Here is a 19,635-nt window from a genome sequence, read left to right on the forward strand (position 1 = left end):
ACCCAGTCATACTTTGGCCGGGGGGGGGGGGGGAGGACAGGGGGTCCAAAGGGCACCTCCCCCCCCCCCACTTCACATCTTGGATGAGTAAATATACAGTGGAGGATCAAGGCATATCTGGGCGTGGGGGGGGGGGGGTGCCATTTGAACCCCCTGCCCCCCACTGCTCTATAATAGTTTGGTATATTCTGAACAGCGTCCTGGCAGTTAAATGTTGCTATATTATTTGTTCCCGCGCGCGCTGCAGGTATAGTCTGCAGGCACGCACTCCAATTTGACACTTTACTACAATTCCTAAAAAAACACCTTGCCCTTGAGCAGAGCCTGGCTTTGTTATTCCTAGCCTGTCAAGTACGGGGCAGCTAAACTACAAAGCCTATGCAGTATGCCGTCATCATAGTCTCACCGTGCAGACACTGTAATGCACATCGACTGACGAGAACCTGTGCCTAGCAGTCCGTCTCTCATGTCTGCTGTGTGCCGAATCTCCCTCGTGCTCTAACCAGCTGCGTACCATTGATTTATGGCGACAACACTTGGTCCCATTTGCGGCTTTGGATCAGTGAAGAGAGGGTTGCACTTTCTACCCCTCAAGCAAGACCATTAACGTTTCTTCACCCACTGGGTACCGGCCCAGAATTTGGCTGAAAACTGGAATAAAATCTACATCGTCGACTGGGAGAAGTCTGTAAAATAAATGCGATTTCTTTCTTTACCGCGCTTTTAGTTTTAGATTTAGTTGTTGGAGGATATAACGAAATCAGACGATAAGGTCCGTGGTTTATATCCAAAACTAAAAAATAGGATCAACGTTTGATTGAGAACCTCTTCCCAGGACCTGGTGACTGATAAATTTGACGCTGATTATTTCGTAATCCAACTTTTGTGCCACGTTTATTTAAATGAATTGTGGATGCAACAGCTTTATTTCTTGGAGATCAGATTCTAAGCACGACTGACTCATTGGGAAGTATTTATAGCCAAGATTGAGCCAGCGCCTCGCAAGAATTTTCTGAAAGGATTGATCATTGGACATCACTGATTTGTCACTTTTATGACTAAATTTGCAAACCAATTTTTGATTTTTGTTCAGCTACCAACCAAGATCTTTGAATTATATTTTCAAAAGTAGAAGAAATGCCGAAGCGGAAAGTTCACGACGCCTTCTCGAAAAGCGAAGGCGGCCGAGGCGTTGATTCCGACAGCGAGAGTTCCTCGTCAACAGACCGCTCCGACCCGGGAGGCTATCGCCGAGTCTCCGGCGATCGTCCCCTTCTACCATCCGCCAACAACTACAACATGAACATGGACTCCAACATCACCTACGAGCTTGACTCTCAGGGTATCCCTCGGCAGCGCGGTGCCGCCAACGCCCGGGAGCGCGACCGGACTCATAGCGTCAACAGCGCCTTCGTGCAGTTACGGGATCTTATCCCCACTGAACCCAGGGATCGAAAACTTTCTAAAATCGAGACCCTAAGGTTAGCGACAAGTTATATCAACCATTTAGGTACTCTCCTTCTCGTCGGGGATGAGGAGATTGAACAGCCGTGCATGCATCGGGCCATGCTCCGACCTGGTAGCGAGGCAGGCCCTAGGATTATCTGTACCTTTTGCCTGCAGAATCATATGAGCAATATGAGGAACAGAGCTGTCATGAACGTACACCATCAGGTAACATTTCCCATTATTCACGATTTTTTTTTCTCAAAAATATATTTTAAAGAAACTGAAATGATTATTATACGAAAATTTGTTTTTTAAAAATCGAAGTAGTACAGTACTAGTAGGCCTATATGAACAGATATTACTTCATTATTCCGCGCAATGTTTGAACTGTTTTGGGTTTGATGCCTGTTTACATCTAACAATCCGTATACGAGCAAGCCTAACTCTTTCGAAACATACTCGCCGTGGGATTATTTTCTCATTTTGTGGATAAAATGATTTAATGATCAAAGAGTTTCACTCTATTGATTTAAAAACATAGGTTCAGTAGGAATGTGTAGTGTGTACCAACAAATAAGAAGCTTAGTAACACAATGAATGAGAACAAAGGAACTAAAACAATATATTCGATGTCAAATGATGCTTCAAATATGCTGTCTCCTGATCTTACATTAACTCATTGTAGCGTTGCATAATTATCTATGATCAAGAAATTATATGATCTGCAACTGAATAACCCTTGATTCGTTTTCCTAAAAGAAATTCGTATAATTCTGAAATTATGCTTTAGTTGTATACATGGATAGAAAACACAGAATATATTTGAGATGTATTTACTGAAGTTTTTCACTGCATTTTGTAATAAAATAAAAACAATGAACAAAAACAATCAAACAAAAACATATGTATATAAATAAACCCCTCTATATTCAGCATCTATGACAAAATATATCAAGGCATTTCCGTCTCGCAGTTCTCATTTAGTTTCGGGTACATGAAAACTAGGTCTTTTACGGACAGTAGCATCGTTCCCTTCTATTGGGGGGGGGGGGGGGGGGGGGGGGGTGGCACCAACAGTGGCCTGTTTCATGGGGGGATTTTTTTTCTTTTCTTTCTCGTTTATGAATAGCTGAAATGAAATACGTAATGTAGTATTATTTATAGTCCCAAAGATTAGTGGGAAATACGCTATCCTCGCCGGGCGCTGTTTTGGAGTTCCCCGGTGGATGTTATTCTAATTTTCTACTTCTCCATATTATTATCTACTTGTGTATCAATTCATTTATGAATTTCCGACATTACTCTGTCAAGGTGACTCGTGTTCCCTTCACGTATTGATAAAAACATTAATTGGGAATTGCATTTATTATGATTTTAAATAGGAATATATATAGAATCATACTTCCCAATCTCTTCCGATACTGAGCAAAGATTTTGCTTCCCCAAACCTCCTTTTTAAAACATAATTATTTACTCGTTTGATTTTTATTTCCAATTTTCCTATCATTGTATTTTTGTATCAACAAATTTACTTTATTACGATTTTGCTGCAGTAAAGTCACTGGCGTAGCAAAAGTCCAGCAATAGAATGTGGTATTCATGCGGGGGGGGGGGGGGGTCTGAAGTGTTAGGTGATGATATGCGATAGTACCATGCGGTAGTGTCGAATGGTGTAAACTGTAAAGGGGGAGTGGGCGTGGCGTCTTTTCCTCTCTTGTACAAATTGCCTTCCGCCTTCGACCCCCTCCCCTATTTTGCTCTCTTTCACCCCTTTTCCTTATTCGATAGAGGCCATGTGCCGCGCCACTGCCTGTTGTAATTGTACAAAAATTATATTGGGTTCATTAATTCATTTGCTTCGAAATGGTTCCATCGATGCACTTTTTTTAATATTATTATTATTTCTTTTCGATTTTTCTATTCGTTCTAGTTGTATCTAAACAGAAACATGTTTCAATAAATTCCGATCTGATTCCCATTTATACTGGTTCATTGGCTTCGAAATAGTTCATTCAGGATTCATAGCAATGTTTTGGGATTGTATCCTGGTCCATAGGAATGTGATTACTCAGATCAAGAATGGGTGATTGCTATTGAAACTGGCCCGCTGCAATTGTCGGCTTCCGTTGCGATGCTGGCCTTGCCTCCATGGCGTCAAGTATGGAGGTGACAATAGATTAAAAACATCTAGAGAATCTTGACCTGACAGTGAGTAGGTCCGTGTACTTTAAAAGTATAGACATGTTTTGGAAACGCTTCCCCCCCTCTCAAAAATGAAATGGAAGCTCTTATTACCAATCATGTGAAAGAATATGTTTTTACTAATACGTGATGATACACATTTTGTGAAGCCTTCTACTAGTACTAATGAATATATTTGGTAAATTATCATATCTATCCGGCCTGGATAGATATCGCGTAGTCCCATATACATCTTTCTGTGTACAGTGCTTGTAACTTTACCAAGACTGGGTCAAATTTCTTATCATTTTGATAATTCCAGAATCTTGCGGTACACACCAATACTTATGCTAGAGGATCAACCAATTCTGATCGATTCCACAACGTTTCTTTCACAATGCAATCGCATGACCAGAACTGGTCTTTACCTTTGAGGTCCAGCTATTACCCCATTTAGAACTTGTAGGGCCATATTGTGAGGAGTTATCCATTTCGTGATCACAATCATGAGAGTCCACGATTGATCTAAAACACTCGGGTGAGAATAGCTAATGTCCAGATAATTCTCTTTCAAATTTTCTTTTAAGAAAACCCTTTCACAGTGTTCCTTGATCGTATAATATCATACACAAACAAACTTAGGCCTATATCACATAATCTTGCAGAATTTCATACTTACATCAAAAGAGCCTGCTTTATACGGTTTACTACATTAATGCGGTAGGGTGTATGCAAACCCAGCATGCCCGTGGTCCATAGTCCTGCTGTTGTATCCATTCAATTTGGCCACCCACAACTCCAAGGGAGTTTAAAGATTATGAGTAACACAGTCAGAGAATAACGTTCAGATATTTATTCATATCATAATAGATATCAATGTTCAGAAAATGTACTTTGGAAGATAAGACGAGTCCATGGACAGATGGAACTCAATGCAAGTCTCTAGTTTTGTTTTAGACCATGTGGTTTATACAGAACTCCAGCAGAAGAGCTCATGGTATGATATTTATATCAAAAGACATGCAAACTTCCAGAAAGTACAAATCTTAGAAAAGATCGATATTATTGACGGCTGTCTTTCAAAGTGGACTAGAGAACTCCTTTAACTTTTCCAACAGTGACCAAAGAAATCATTATTCAGGGCTATATGTTCCCTTTTTCCCTGTTTATTTTATACAAGCGTACTGCAATATGAAGAAGAAAAAAAGAATGAATAAGTGAGAAAAAATAGATTTCAAAATATAATCCCAACTGGAATCAACCGTACTATTTGCTGTTGTTTTGGTCAAAACGTTGTCCTAGGGATTCTATGATTATGTAACACTTGATGCTGTAAGTGTTTCCGCCGCCTAACCGCAAATACAGGTATAATACCCTCATTATCGGCACCGCTTTGTAGTTCTGGGCCCCGTCTTACAAAGAGTTACGATCGATCCAAATCAATCGTAAGTCCTCCAATCAATCGCAAGTTTGCAGTCTCCTATCTCTTATGTACATAGTTACGATTGATATCAATCGCAAATAAGTTACGATTGATATCAACTCCTTGTAAGACGGGGCCCTGGGGTCTTTAATCAAAAGTGCGTAAAACAGAAGGAAACGGATGTTTTCGGTAGTCGGTAAATGATAATTGATACCCTGCATTAACTTAGTACCTAATGATGTTGCTATTTCCGTTTACAGAGGCACAGATTTTTGTACACTATACTAGTTGGGGGAAAACATGACCTAGATGACAGACGTCTATTCTCTTCGTAAATGGAAAACATGAAGTTCTGTAACTATAGCTTTTACCCTTATCTCCCTGGTCGCTTTGACAATGACTCTGAAATAAATAGTCAGAGCTCCGATAGACCTGCAGAAATTGCCAAAGTTTATCTCGGACAATTTCTGTTCTATTTTTTAAAGACGTTTTTGCAATTGATAGTTAGGATGGTGGGTGAATACAACTACTGAAGGGGCACTGTGATGTTGGGGTAGGGGGAGTGACATTGATCTTACTACGTAGATAAACATGATCAGCGAGAAAGGACCGAACCTTCTCCTTTTTCATTTCGCCTTCCGTCTGTCGCTTTATTTTCCCATCTTACTTTTCATCCCCTCTTTTGTTTTCAGTTTGATATATAGGGCAAGTGCCCCCACTCCAGAGCTACTCCACTTATGCTCCTAATTTGTCCATGTACAAAAGCCTCTGTGAATAAGACAAGTGACATTGGTAGACGCCGCCCCCTAACTGGATCCCCTCTTTTTTCAGTTTGATAATATAGGGCAAGTGCCCCGACTCCAGAGCTACTCCTCTTATGCTCCTAATTTGTCCATGTACAAAAGCCTCTGTGAATAAGACAAGTGACATTGGTAGACGCCGCCCCCCCCCCCCCTAACTGGAGATGCAAGCAATTTTCCATTGTCCATACGACCATAATTATGCCATATAAGGCTTGTAGTGACTGTAGATGCTATAGAAATGACTTTCAGTGACAAACATTTAGGCTTCTTTCACCCCCCCCCCCATTACGGGCACCGAGCAGGTGCCCCCACTCCGGAGCTACGCCACTGATACTCCTGCCTTGTAAGGCTTGACGTTAGGATAGGTGATAATCGAAATGACTATGTCATCAAGGACACATATTCGCGCTTCTTTCAGTCCGCGGATCGCATTTAGTATGTCCAACGTTTCGCCGCAGATAGGATCTGATCCGGTCAAATTAACCAATTAAAGATCCGCCATTGGAACATGTCATCGGGTCCTCATTTAACATGAGGACCACAACGTGCACTGACATAAGGTTCTTAATCCACTCCAAGACATTTCACAACATGCTTTTATGAATGGAGCAAGGAGCGTAAACGGGTTTACAACTTTACACCTCTTGCCAGATTGTCAATTTTCTGGTTTTTGAATTGTGCGAGCTCGGGAAGCGAGCGAGCAAAATTTTCGACACTTTTATGTAGTGAAAAACATTTACTTGAAAAGATGAAATTATTACAAAGTACTCATCTCACTGCCAGAATATAAGGTAAAGAGCACGGGCTTGAAAATGAGGGGGGGGGGAGGGGGTGCCCGAATATTGGTAATATCCACATATTCAGTATTCGGGGTGCAGAAATGGCCCCAGGTAAAGATATTCAGAATGTCATAAAATTATCAAAGTGGAGTTGACGCCTTTTGGTTTGCATTTTACAACGGAGAAAATATCAAAGGTGAACACTGAACAGCTGTTTCTCCTGCGCTAATTCAGACACCTGGAAAATGTGACCGGCTGCATGTGCTGCAATGCAGAGATCGTCTGTTCATATTTGATAGAATGTCTCTTCTTATCTCCATGGTCAGTTTATCTGGCATTCAATTTTCTAGTTTATGCCTATGGAAATAGTTTTAAAAAATATATAAATTTGAAGGTCTCATTTAGGCCTTTTCTGTTTGACATGAGGAGGCGTGATAGCTTTAGTCGGTAGAGCAGTGGTCTCGTAATCCGGTGACCGGGGTTCCAAACCAAGTCGATGCGCTAGTGCACTTTGGTAAGGCATTAATCCTCATTACCAGGTCCCTCGGAGAGGATCTAAAGCCGTCAATCGTTTGGTTGCTTACTTTCAAGCATGTATGCTATCTTAGCAGTCAGGTAAAATAACCTGCATCATCATGTATCCTATCTAAGAATGACCGATGCAATTATGTGCAATGTTCTTTGAAATCTTATCTTGATAGCAGCTGGTTTAATGGTGTGTAGTATGAAAATTTAAAATTTATAAAAGCAGACGCTGGTTTAATTCTTGCCAAAGGTGAACATTTTGAAATGAAATTATCTTACTTTACACAGTTTATCCATTGAAAGTTATAATAATGTCAAAACGGTTGTCAGCTGAAATCTTGCTTTCAAGTTTCAGGATTGCAAGATGAAAGATAAGTTCCTGTGTTGTTCATTTCGTTGACTTGGTGTTATACATTTGTATTTATTGAGAAATAGAGAAAAGAAATAGAGTGTGTCGCGAAAGCTCTAATTATCTGATTGAGACTGAGAGCAAGAAAAAAGATAGGTCATGCGGTGACTGAGCATCTCGTCAAATTGCTCTGATTATTATCATTATTTTGTGCTATGAGCCGCGTCGGAGAAAAGAGAACCATGCATGCAGTTCTGCCTTATATCACCTTTACAATTTCTCATTTTATCTCACCACTGAATTCCATCTATATGTACCAATTAATGAATGGTATGATTTGCATGACGTTCAACTGTATGCAATGGGCTAAACCCTCACAAATACTGCAGCTTCAATAATAATGGCGTCATCAAAATAACAAGGTTGGTTCTTGGTCGACCGGACTTTTTCTAAAAAACCGTTTTGTGTGATTGTATTTGTTTTGTTTTGTACATTTTCTTGTTGTTATTTTTTCTTGTATCATGTATATGGGGGAGGTCCACTTAATGTACACGTACCAGGTCCCCGCTCTTTCAAATAAACTAATAATGGGTAATCTTCTCTAATTTTAGACACTGGACAGTAGAGGTCCTAATTTAACTCTCTTTTTTTTAGGGGGGGGGGTTACGAAAAGTCTTTTGAAATTGCTGTTTTAAAAGTGAGGTGGCATCATGCCAATTTTGTCATTTGTTTCCTTTTTCCCCTCAATTTTCCTATATTCTTTAGATTTTTGGGGTACCAAATCACACATCATGGTCGTACTATTCCTTTTCACATGTTGTTTAAAGATATAGACCGGTATAGAAGTACAATTGCGGTTCAAGGGTTTTGGGTGCAAAATATATATTCAATATTGTTTAATTTTTGCCGTCAGAGGTTTAGATGGCAATACTTCAACCTAAATTCGCAACAACAAAAAATAAATGCCCAAATGTTCAATGTTGGAGTGCATTTGCGATATCTATCCAGGCCTGATCGATAATTAGATAATTTACCAAATATATCAATTAGTAGGCGGTTTCTCGGCAAAATTTGTATCAGCACGTATTAGTCAAAACGTATTCTTTCACATGATTGGTAATAAGAGCTTCCATTTCATTTTTTGAGAGGGGGGCATTTCCAAAACAGATCTATACCTTTAATGAGTTTGACCTTACACGACCTGAAGTGTACGGGCCTAAGCCATAGGCCAAAGTTATATCGGTCTGAATAGTTCATGAAATTAGACACTACAAAATATATGATGGTATATAGTTGTGTATTAATGATAATGACTCGATGAATTGTACCAGCACCTCTACAAATAGCAAACCTTTTACACGAGGTCAACATCAACACAAGATGAAAGGGAAGATTAAAAATGATTTGTGAGGTCAGGGGAAAATTGTAAATTTCATATCAAGTGTCCTTGTATAATTAATTATGCAGAATATATTTTTAGGAAATATTGGTCCTATGTAACATCCAGGTAGCTGTTCTCAAGGGGGAGCCCCAAACCCGCATTTTTCTTGTCTTGATTGTATATCAATTATTAAAGCCAGGCATAAGGTAGAAAATAAATGCAACAAACCCCAAAGCTCCCTCCCCCAGAACCCCCCCCCCAATAAAAACAAAAATGTATATTCTTCTTGGACCGCGCTTGCTTCTTGCCCATATTCCTAATTAATATTCATGACGTATTATCCTCTATTTTTTTCTTCAAGAAATTAACACATGACATTTTATCAAGAATATTTGTGTTAAAAAACTACAAAGAACCCCTCCTGATTAACAATACAATTCCGTGACGAATCGCAACTACCTGTATGTACATAAAAGATGGGAGCCTGTAAACTTGCGATTGATTAGAGGACTTGCGATTCGTTCAGATTATTACCAAATCGTTATAAGGCGGACCAAGTTTAACTATGTTTGATAATGTATGATAACATGATAACTCGATATGTTTCAACACGAAACAGTATAATATATATTGTGGGGGACGGTGTATTAATAAAGAAATATGAAATATTCAGTAGGCCATGGAAGATAAAACAGTTACAAAAATACCACCATTCTTTACCCTTTTTCAATTATTCTTTTATCAACGAAAAGAAGAATGTAACGTGCTTGAATCATGTAACTCGTTTTCTTCCATATTCTTGTAAATAATCTGTCTCGGTGATACGATCGAGTTACTATCCCTAGTAAATCCCCAGCGAGCGTCCATCACTCGACCACCCGGAGACATGCCCGTGTAATTACGGACTCGTCCCGCAAGCGTGAAACTCGTGTGTACCCATAACAGAGTCGCGTTGAATCTTTCTTCGCGTGGCTGATGGCAACCGTCTGTTCTCGTATTTGATATTTTTAGGCTACAGTCTTTAGGCGCGGAAATCGACTCCATATGGCACCTTTTTTTCCGTCTATCTTCCTGTTTTATATTTCTTTTGAATCGTTGTTTTCATTTTATTGCTGAATGGGTCACTGTCCTGCGTCTGTTTTAGATGGTTGGGTAATGATTGCATTTTTATTGGTACAGAGAAATGGAATGGGCAATTTCGTACTGTTTATGAAATATTGTAATGGTATGTACTTGCATTGAAATAAAATAGGTAATGAATAAACCAAATATTTGGTCGTTCTCCTGAAATTATGGGTCAAAGGTCAGGAGTAGGAAGGCACTCGCCGCCTCCCCCTCCGCTTTTCCTACTTGGATGAACATGGCCCTTTTTGTGAACTATCATATCTTTAATCTACCATGTCTCCCTACTTTTATGGTGAATCGTAACCAAGTGATGGCGGATTCTGGAGGAGATTTTTTTGATAATGTCCTACTTTTTATACATATTTTTATATAAAGTCTAGTATTAGTTAATGCCTGCCAGGATTCCCTATGATATCAACAGAACATAGACCCTCAGGTCGCGGACCCATGCCAAATAAAATATGTCAAGCCTACTCATTCATTCCTGTCTATCAGCAATATGACACAACAAATTCAGACTGTTTACCCCCACCCCCCAACACCCACACACACACACACGCACACCCACATGGTCAGTATAGCAATTGGAAACCGTATGTTCGGAGCCTGAAGGTCGTTATCTAGTATCGTTTGTCACAAAACTGTCGCCATTTGGTTATTAACATGGGTAACTAACTGTTATCCGCGTGAGACAGAAAATAAAGATTACGAAAGGGAATCACTTTCTTCCTTATCGCCATGTGTCACATGGGATAAGGCCTATTCCGCCTAATCTACATCAGACAAAAGAAACATCAAAGCATGATACGATCAGGGAGATCTCCCTTCCACCTCTTTGGTAGCACATGGTCGTGGGCTTTCTATGCCACGGTGTGATAAGAGAGCCTGATGCCCGGCCTGGCCCATTGATTGTCGCTAGCAGGTGGGGTAGATGTGTTCAGCTGCCACTCGACCCCATCAAGTCAGTGGTAAAGTCTGTTTGTCCCCTCAATTTGTTGAGGTTGTACATGGGAAATGTGACATATTTCCTTGGCTTTAACCTGTAGTTATATTTATAAATGGAGAACTCAATTCCTGGCCAAATACACCAGTTCAGTATTACTATCCGAAGAAGCTTCGCCTTCTCCGTGCCAAGGAAAGTGCTGCTTCAACTTCAAGCTGACCAAATGATTCATAAATTAATTCTATGGACAAGATCTAGGTTTTTTTTTTATTTTTTAAATCACGTTTTTATTTTTGTTTGTTGTTTGTTTGTTTGTTTTTTCTCAGCCGTGTCATATTTGGTGTTTATGTTCTCGATTATGCATCCAGGGGGTGTTTCACAAAGATCCTAAGTTGAACTTATCTCTAAGTTGGACTTAACAATTATGGAAAGCCGTTAGCACCTATACAATATTTTGTACAAGTTATTTTAAAAGACAAAAAAACGTTGATTCAGATCATTCATATTTTCTATTATCAAGGAGATTTTATGTTCTTGATATGGAATAACTAAAAAGTCCGAAATACTTGAAATTTCGGCTTTGAATATTTTTTTTATAAGGCTACACATGGCTCTCCATAATTTTAAGTCCAACTTAGAGTTAAGATCGACTTAGGATCTTTGTGAAACACCCCCAGGTATCAGGACATATGAATTGCTGTTTCATCTAACTTGTCTGATTTCTACAAATTACTCGAATTGTACCAACTGAAAGTAGTAAAAATATAGGTCCCTAGTCCTTCTAGTTTTATCCTGCCTGGGTTTGGGATACATGCGGTAATCTAGAGAGATTTCACTAAGGATTTTCAGTCTTTAAAAAGTGGAAGACGGTAGAAAAATGTAGGTCACCATAATCTTCAAGTCTGATTTATTGCTATCGTCGAGCAATCAGGCATATTTTGTTACTGCTAGGGGGAAATCATATACCTTGACTGAAATCAGTGTAGATGATTTCTTTAGGTCTGGTTTTAGTTGTCTTTCCCCCCATCTATCAGTATTACTTCATACTAACGCTATGGTAGCGGTGTGGTATTAGTTTGTATGGTCAATTTTGGATGGAAATCCATTATCTTCTTGATAAGATAATTATCATTTGTTTAAAAAATGACACAAACAGACAAGAAGTATTATATTGTCACCCAAAGAACGGCTAATCTTTTATTTCATCAGTAGACGTGACGTAGCAAATCATATAGCCTCATCACGTAAAGTACAGATAAGCTTTAAAAATTAAACGTTTTTATTCAAATTCTGTTTTACAAGAATTCATAACGTTTTTCACAATTATTTACCCAACATAAAACCAAGAAATAAACCAAGGGAATTCTAACTAGGCCTACATGTAAATCATAAAACTAAAGTTTCCGCATTTCACCCGTATTCTTCGTGCCGTGTGGACTTTTCGATTGAAAGCTATATAGTAGATATTAATATCAAAGGTCGTTACAAAAAGAAAGTTCCAATCGTACAGACCCGGAAATACCAAGGTGAGCTTCGGCATATTAATATCTCCTTGAAAATACATGCATTACACCAGTACTAAAGCCTTGAACTCGCCACATAGTACATACGCTAATAGGCCATTTATCGTCCATGCAACTATTTCCTGTTTCGCATTACGTTTACGACAGACATGGGAGTATGTCCGAATTTCAGAGAGTTGTAATAAATTCCAGGAATATTCCAATAGCACTCGTTCGTGTGTGGAAGAGATAGATCTGGGCTGGGTTATCTTCGTGTATTTTCAAGAATACGAACGCCCCTTTATTTCCTTTCTCAACTATCATAATAATTTTTCTTTGATAGATTTCTGTGTTTTTTGAATGGGAAAGAAACCTAGAGAAGCAGGTTATTTGTGGAAGAATAAGAATGAAAGAGGTAACAGAAACAAGGGGGAAACAGTCAATATGAACATTTGAAGAACATAACAACAGGGGGAAAAAAGGAAAGAAGGTAGGGGGGTTAAATCATAGAATCCTAGATACAAACACGATATAGGACTATATGTATATGTCATCTGTTTGGGTCTGAATGAAACGAAACATGAGTAAAATACATTATATTTGTTGTTGTTCTCCAGGGCAGAGAAACAAATATTTGCTGTCATTATGTTAACATCGACCATCTCCATCTTGTTTATAATGGGCTGATACATGTAACATTCAACTCTTAGTCTTCATCTTATAGGCATTGGCTCTCTCTCTCTCTCTTTTGTTTCTTTTTATCCCCATTCGTTCTCATCTGCTACGCCGCGCCAGCCACCCCCTTTCTCGCTTTCACCATATCTTCCTTCTTATCGTAAAACCTCTCCTCCCCCTTTTCTCATATTTTCTACATTTTACTTCTCCTCTATGACCATCTTTCCTTTCTTTACAATATCCATCTTCAAAATTCAAATTCTATTTCACAGTTCGCCGAAATACTTGGCATTGCATTATAGATATGGTACACTATTCAAACACAGCCGGGGCCTGGGTATGATGATAGCTGCCTGGCAATATGATAACGTAGGAATATATTCCTAATATTAGGTTCTATTTGATTTGGGTGTCGGATCTGTCAATAGCGAGACGAGGCTTCCAACACTTGTATCAACTTTTATCAACTTGATCAACATTGTTTGGAATGGACCAAATTCCCCCGCCGTGAGGACATTCGGTGTAGAATGGTGTGGGTAGAACGATGGAGGCACAAAGAAATAGACAAAATCATGCAACTGTGATGTACGTATGTCTAGACGTTTTCTTGTGAGATCATAATAAATGAATCCATGCATTTAAATGATTACAATACACACTAACACTTTTGAAGATGCTAGATGCCCAACATGATGGTAAATAAGTGGTCAACCTGTCTACTAACTTTAGGAACGTTCAGCAATTTTGTGTTCTTGGGTAATCTCCATCGTCTTATTTTTAAATCCAGCCAAACTTCCCCGAATTTGGCATTTTATTGACATAGTATAGGAGTAATGGACTAAACATGGTATATGTCATCTGTTTGGGCCTGAAGATTTAGGATCATAAACATTCGTATGCATTTTATGCGATATAATAATGTATTCACGGTAGTGAAAGAGCGTTCACAGTATTCAGATAGTTTTTGTGATAGAATAGGCATAATATAATAATTTGGGAAACATTTTGTATTCTAAAAAAGTAGCTTCCATTTACAATTTTGAATAATTTTGCGTCATGTCATATCTTTAAACTCTTGTCGGGAGTATCCCATTTCTTATCTCTCTCAGTTCGTCTTGCAAGTTGTATTGGGAATAGGACAGGATTTTGTGTTTCTTTCTTGGAGTTGGTTCCCACCGGGCTCGCATCACTCCCTTCGCCGGGTAGAAGATTCTTTTACCCTCTTCAGGCTCTTGTTACCCCCATCTCGACATCTCCGACTCTTCTTTCCTCACCGGTGTAGGTGTGTAACACTTTGACTCGGCCCTAAGTAGGTTGAGAATTGGAAGTGAATGAAACAAAAATACAACATGACCTAGAGGGTCAGATCAATGTAAACAACACTTGACTGGTGTTGAACTTCCACACTTAATATATTCTTCTTCTTCTCCTTCTCTTCCTCATATGCCTCCTTCTTCTTCGTCGCCTTCTTTGTTTTTCTGGATGTTACCCTATTTCTTTCAATTTCTGCTTCCTCTAGTTCATTTTTCTTTCTCTTACGTCCTTTCTTCCTCTATCTTTGGGTACACCTTTTGGCAAACGACATTATTTTAGAGGAATGTGAAATCAGCAATATTGCACAGGGAAATAAATCTTAAAAGCAAGTTGCTCTGAATTGAAGGCCATTATAAGCCTAGATAAAAATTAAATAGTTCCACATGAGTTTACCTTTACAAGTTCTCATCATCCCTTCATAATTAGGCATAATTATTACCTAATGCATTATCACGATTCTTGTGAAGGAATAGAGTGATAATTAAAAAAATTTCACCGGGCAAATTTGAGATGCTGTAAAAAAAAATCTTCTGAAGTGCATGCAGGGTGGTATAGAGTGGGGCGCCTTATCGTGACGAACGTTCCTTCTTTTATTTTAGAATCTGGTATTCATAATGTTGTTCCCACGGTGGATCAACAATCCTAATCATCCACCTAATATCTGAAATCCCTCGCAAATTGACAACAGAAGTTGGACAAAGATAGCCTTCCAAATCATCATCTACACCAGACTTTAAACATTGATTGTTCCCTGATAAAGCTGTGACGAGGGATGACTCATCTTCCTCAATTCATCCTTCATCGTTACGTTCTCAAGGGAAATATAATTTGATTTTGATAATTCCGAAACTTTAAGCTTTCCTAAGATTTTTGATGCAGGAGCAGCAGGACAATAACACTGTAAAGGCAAACGTTAATTGAACATGTCTTCACCATCTTTGTAACACACGATGGTCACCAACAAATACTCCAACGACTGTAAATTCAGGCACTATCTCAAGGGAAATATAATTTGATTTGGATAACTTTTAAGATTTTAGATGCAGGAGGAAAAACTGTAAAAGCACATTTCAATGCACGACAAATTTGGCCAATTACAATTTATGATATTAAGTTTTGGAATCATTCAACAATGTTAAATATGAGATGCATGGACCTACGAGTTATCAGTGTCTGTAATATAGTGAAATAACTAGTATTGAAGCCCTTACAAAAAATTGCGCTTCAAAAAGATCATAAAGTGCTTCAAAAAAGTTTTAAAAAAACTTTGAGTGACCGATTTTACCTACTCATTTTCCCCAATAGACTGGAGTGTTATAAAAATCGTTAGGAATGTTTAAATCATTTTTTTTTGTGAAGAACTAAAGAGAGGTGAAATTATCATAAATTCGAATTTCTACCACTATACCTTCTGAACACCTATTGATTGACTAGAACTAGAACAAGAACTCGTGAGTACCCTCAATCTCAATCCTAAGCCAATACTCATAATCCCATCGCTACTCACTTGGTTCCATCTGTAAACTATTACTTCCGAAGTGATGAAACATGCAGTAAGCCGTGCTTCCTCTATTGCCCTCCACATTGTATCCATTTACTCCTCGATCTCCAACGAGTGGCTGGAGCTGAGGCACGGACGGACCGGTTGAATGGCGTGGTTCGATGTCAAGCAGCGTGGATTGTAAACCTACGCGAATATCATGCATATGGGACTTCAATATCAATAGCTTGGGCTTTACGCTCATGTAAATATTCCGAGCAGAAAATGAATGTTACTTTTAATACTTAAGTTCCTAAATCATAATTACTTCTTTATATACATGATAAAGGTATATAATTGATGAAAAGTGCAATAAATAAGATGATTTATTAGTTGATGAAATTTAGTTCAGTTCCATGCTATCAAGTTGACAAATAAATAGTTTGCCCTTCGATGAAATACATACTTTTGTTATTGAACATGTTGAAACATGGCATGATCAATAGAACTTCAACTGATGGATGATAATACTTTGAAATAAACCTTAGATCTTTCAGAATATTATTATTTTAAAGAAAAAATTAATATGTTAAGATATGTCTCTACATTAAAATTGGATATGTGGCGGAAGAAAATCAGGAGAACATCATGTATTGTAAGAATTGAAATTTAAAATTCCAAATAAATGAAATAAGGACGTGACGTGAGTAGATGTATATGTATATATATATAATTGTAACAAAAGTGGAAAACCACAGACAAACCCCAGATTAAATCAGAGGCGACATAATTGTGGCGTGGAAGTTGCGTTGGCGGGTTCGTGTTTTGACCCACAACTTCGCCGGTACCAACCCACCGACAAACCGGTGGAGGAAACTCGAATTGCATTTGCTACATCACTTCCAGCTTCCAAGTTTCATATTATTTTTTATATATTTAGTAGAGTTTAACGTCGTGATCGGAGTTATATTGTGCTCATTCACCGGTCACTTACCAATAGATATGTCATGGAAAAAAAGAGTGTCGAACTTTGAGAAGTGCTAACGAAATCAATTGGTGGATTTAACTACAGTATTTTATTTGCTTTATGTTTACATTGTGTCAGCCTTCCACTGAGATAGTAGCTGCAATAATCATGGAACAACTTGCATTTTATTAGAATTTTGACATTTGTATTGTATCAGTTTTTTCTTCTATCTCATAACAATAAGTATTATTGATATTGAATACTGGTAAAATCGTTGCTTAATTTTTTGTCATTATCCACATCCCTGCTTCGATGACTACTCACAGAAATAAAGTAACTTTTGTACATTCAAATAAATACACTGAATAAATTAGGAAAATGTAGGTCTCCCTTCAATTTTATGTGCCATGCATGGTCAGTGCAGGTTGAACTAGACATATGCCATATCCAGACCTGCCACATCAAAACTCCTGTCGAGTTTGGAGTTATAGCTAAGCTCCTTGGTCTCAACGTGGATTTTACTCGCACAATCCCTTGTCTCAGCGTCCTGTAACAATGCTTCGTGTGCCCACGTGATCGGAAGTAGACCTTGGATCAAACCGATGACCCCAGCTGACCTCAGGTCAGCGCCACCAGACACCATAGACACAAGACCACGAAAAGTGCAGTCAGAAAGGTCAACCAGGAAGGGCTAGGCGACACAGATTTGTTGATAGTCTGAGGAGATATCTTCTTCTTTTTTTTTTTCTTTTTTTTTTACTAATGTATGTCCGCGGTTTCATGGGTTAGACGAACGAAACAAAAGTGAAACAAAAATCTTTGAACTTACACGTGCCAATATTTTTGTTTCCTAGCAAGTCATTTGTAAGAGGAGTATTGCTAATTTGCTGTTTGATAAATTCTTTATTTTTTACCCAACATAATATTATCAGCGTAGTTATGAGTTTGGGAATCCATAAAAGGTCATGTCCATCGATACATTTTGTAAACATTTCATTTGGGGTCAATGAATTATTTTTGTCATAGTTTTCCGAGTGTTTTTTTTTCTTCCTTCGGGGCTTATGCATGCGTCTAGAGATATTGTTGCTGCATTTTGCAACGTTCATCTAGCTTCTCCTGGCCTGTAGAGGCTACTTTTTAATATAAGTCTGATATGACCAAGAACTCCATTGTGTTTAGTTTTGAGAGGAAATTGTTTCATTAAAACAAATTTTTAAGAAATCTGTCTAGAAGATGACTGGGCATGTTGTTCGAGAAGTTTTTGAAAGGTTAGGGATTTTTGGTTGGTTGGTATTTCTAATACAAGGTGTCACTAGAGGGGATTTTCCGACTTTGTCGGCTACTAGATTGTGCATGATTTGAAGATGTGAAAGAGTGACAGTTATAAGATTTTAAAAATAATCTTCGTTTTTAGCTGCATGTTTGTAAGGCTTTACACTATACATGATTTGACCTAATTTAGTGATATTCTGTGAATATTGGCCGACCCCCCCCCCCCCCCGCCCCATTTAAAGCGAAGGATGAGGAAGGAACATCGCAGTTCACATGGAAGAGCAAATCCTTATAAAGATGTGACATGTTTTTTTTAAATTTGCCCGAAGTCGCTTAAAGTATGTTATTTACCTTTCCCAGAACTCGACATTGTATCTAGGAAACAACAATCACTAACACCATTTCCCTAAAACATGAGAAATGGACCTTGATCGCGGGACACTGTTGACATTTTACTTTCGGAATGCCATTAACCTAGATTTACTTACTTTTTGAGGATGAATATCAAAGTTATGAGAAAAAACTTTTGACTATTAAAGTAATAGTGAACAGTTTCGTTTTTGCTATTTACAAAATTGTGACGGTGTCTTGTAAAACGTTCGGTATTTTACTGAAATTATCATTACGTCTTGAATGCATAGATGTAAATCCAACATCTTCACTCCTTTTAGTATTCGATTAAATGTGATTATTTGTACATTTTGCACTTTCCATTATTATGTTCATTTCCTTGGTAGTCTGTTTTTACAAATATACGTAGCTTTATTGCAGGCTTTATCATGATCATATAGCCGCAAGGAAATTGATTTGATGAATTCTAGTTGTACAGTAGGCCTATACGTAAAGAAATTATTTTCTTTCATAAGCAGGTAAGTATAATCGTGAGATATGACTGTTAAAATGAGTTGAGACTGAAAAAATAATAATTCATTTTTCTATCTCCCTTTCTATTTTCTTTTTCGTCCTATAGCACATGCGACCGTTGGACATGGAAGCCATGATGGCCCACCGGCATCCCACACACATGATGAGATAAGATGGATCCTTCCCACATCATAAATTCTCTATCACCTCATGACTCCAGCAAAGACTGTGGAAAAGCGGCTGCATGGTTTTAGGGTGGATGCCTCCCACATCACGGGCTCAACTAAACTCATGACTCTAGCAAATGCTATCGGAAAACTGATGTATGCTTCTTGGGTAGATCCTTCCCACATCTCAGGCTCAACTAAACTCATGACTCCAGCATAGGCTAGTATGGGAAAACGGATGTATGCTTCTTGGGTATATGCTCCCTAAATCACAGGCTCGACCAACTCGTTAATCCAGCTGCTACAAATAATATATGTAGACCACTGCAGGTTTATAGAGAGCTAAGATCACAAAGATGGATGCCTCCCATATCACAGGCTCAACCCATCTCATGACTCATGATTTCAACGAACTGGTGTGCTTTTTATTTGGAGG

At 38.5% G+C, this 19,635-nt stretch overlaps 1 protein-coding gene across 1 annotated transcript; it reads left to right on the plus strand.

Moving 5' to 3' along the window:
* Positions 1-296: 296 nt before the first annotated feature.
* On the plus strand, positions 297-19,635 carry LOC105436534 (basic helix-loop-helix transcription factor scleraxis-like). Its single transcript, XM_030990163.1, has 2 exons — positions 297-1,674; positions 19,139-19,635. The coding sequence occupies exons 1-2, from the start codon at positions 1,138-1,140 to the stop codon at positions 19,202-19,204; spliced, it is 603 nt and encodes a 200-aa protein (XP_030846023.1). The 5' UTR covers positions 297-1,137; the 3' UTR covers positions 19,205-19,635.

This window comes from Strongylocentrotus purpuratus, unplaced genomic scaffold, assembly GCF_000002235.5.
Source record: "Strongylocentrotus purpuratus isolate Spur 01 unplaced genomic scaffold, Spur_5.0 spur5_scaffold_19, whole genome shotgun sequence".
Lineage (NCBI taxonomy): Eukaryota > Metazoa > Echinodermata > Echinoidea > Camarodonta > Strongylocentrotidae > Strongylocentrotus > Strongylocentrotus purpuratus.

Bases quoted from the DNA above. Each gene is read 5' to 3' on its own strand.
- LOC105436534 (XM_030990163.1), top strand. From the start codon at position 1,138: ATGCCGAAGCGGAAAGTTCACGACGCCTTCTCGAAAAGCGAAGGCGGC. The intron at 1,675-19,138 runs GTAACATTTCCC...TTCGTCCTATAG, and splicing joins TCATGAACGTACACCATCAG to CACATGCGACCGTTGGACAT.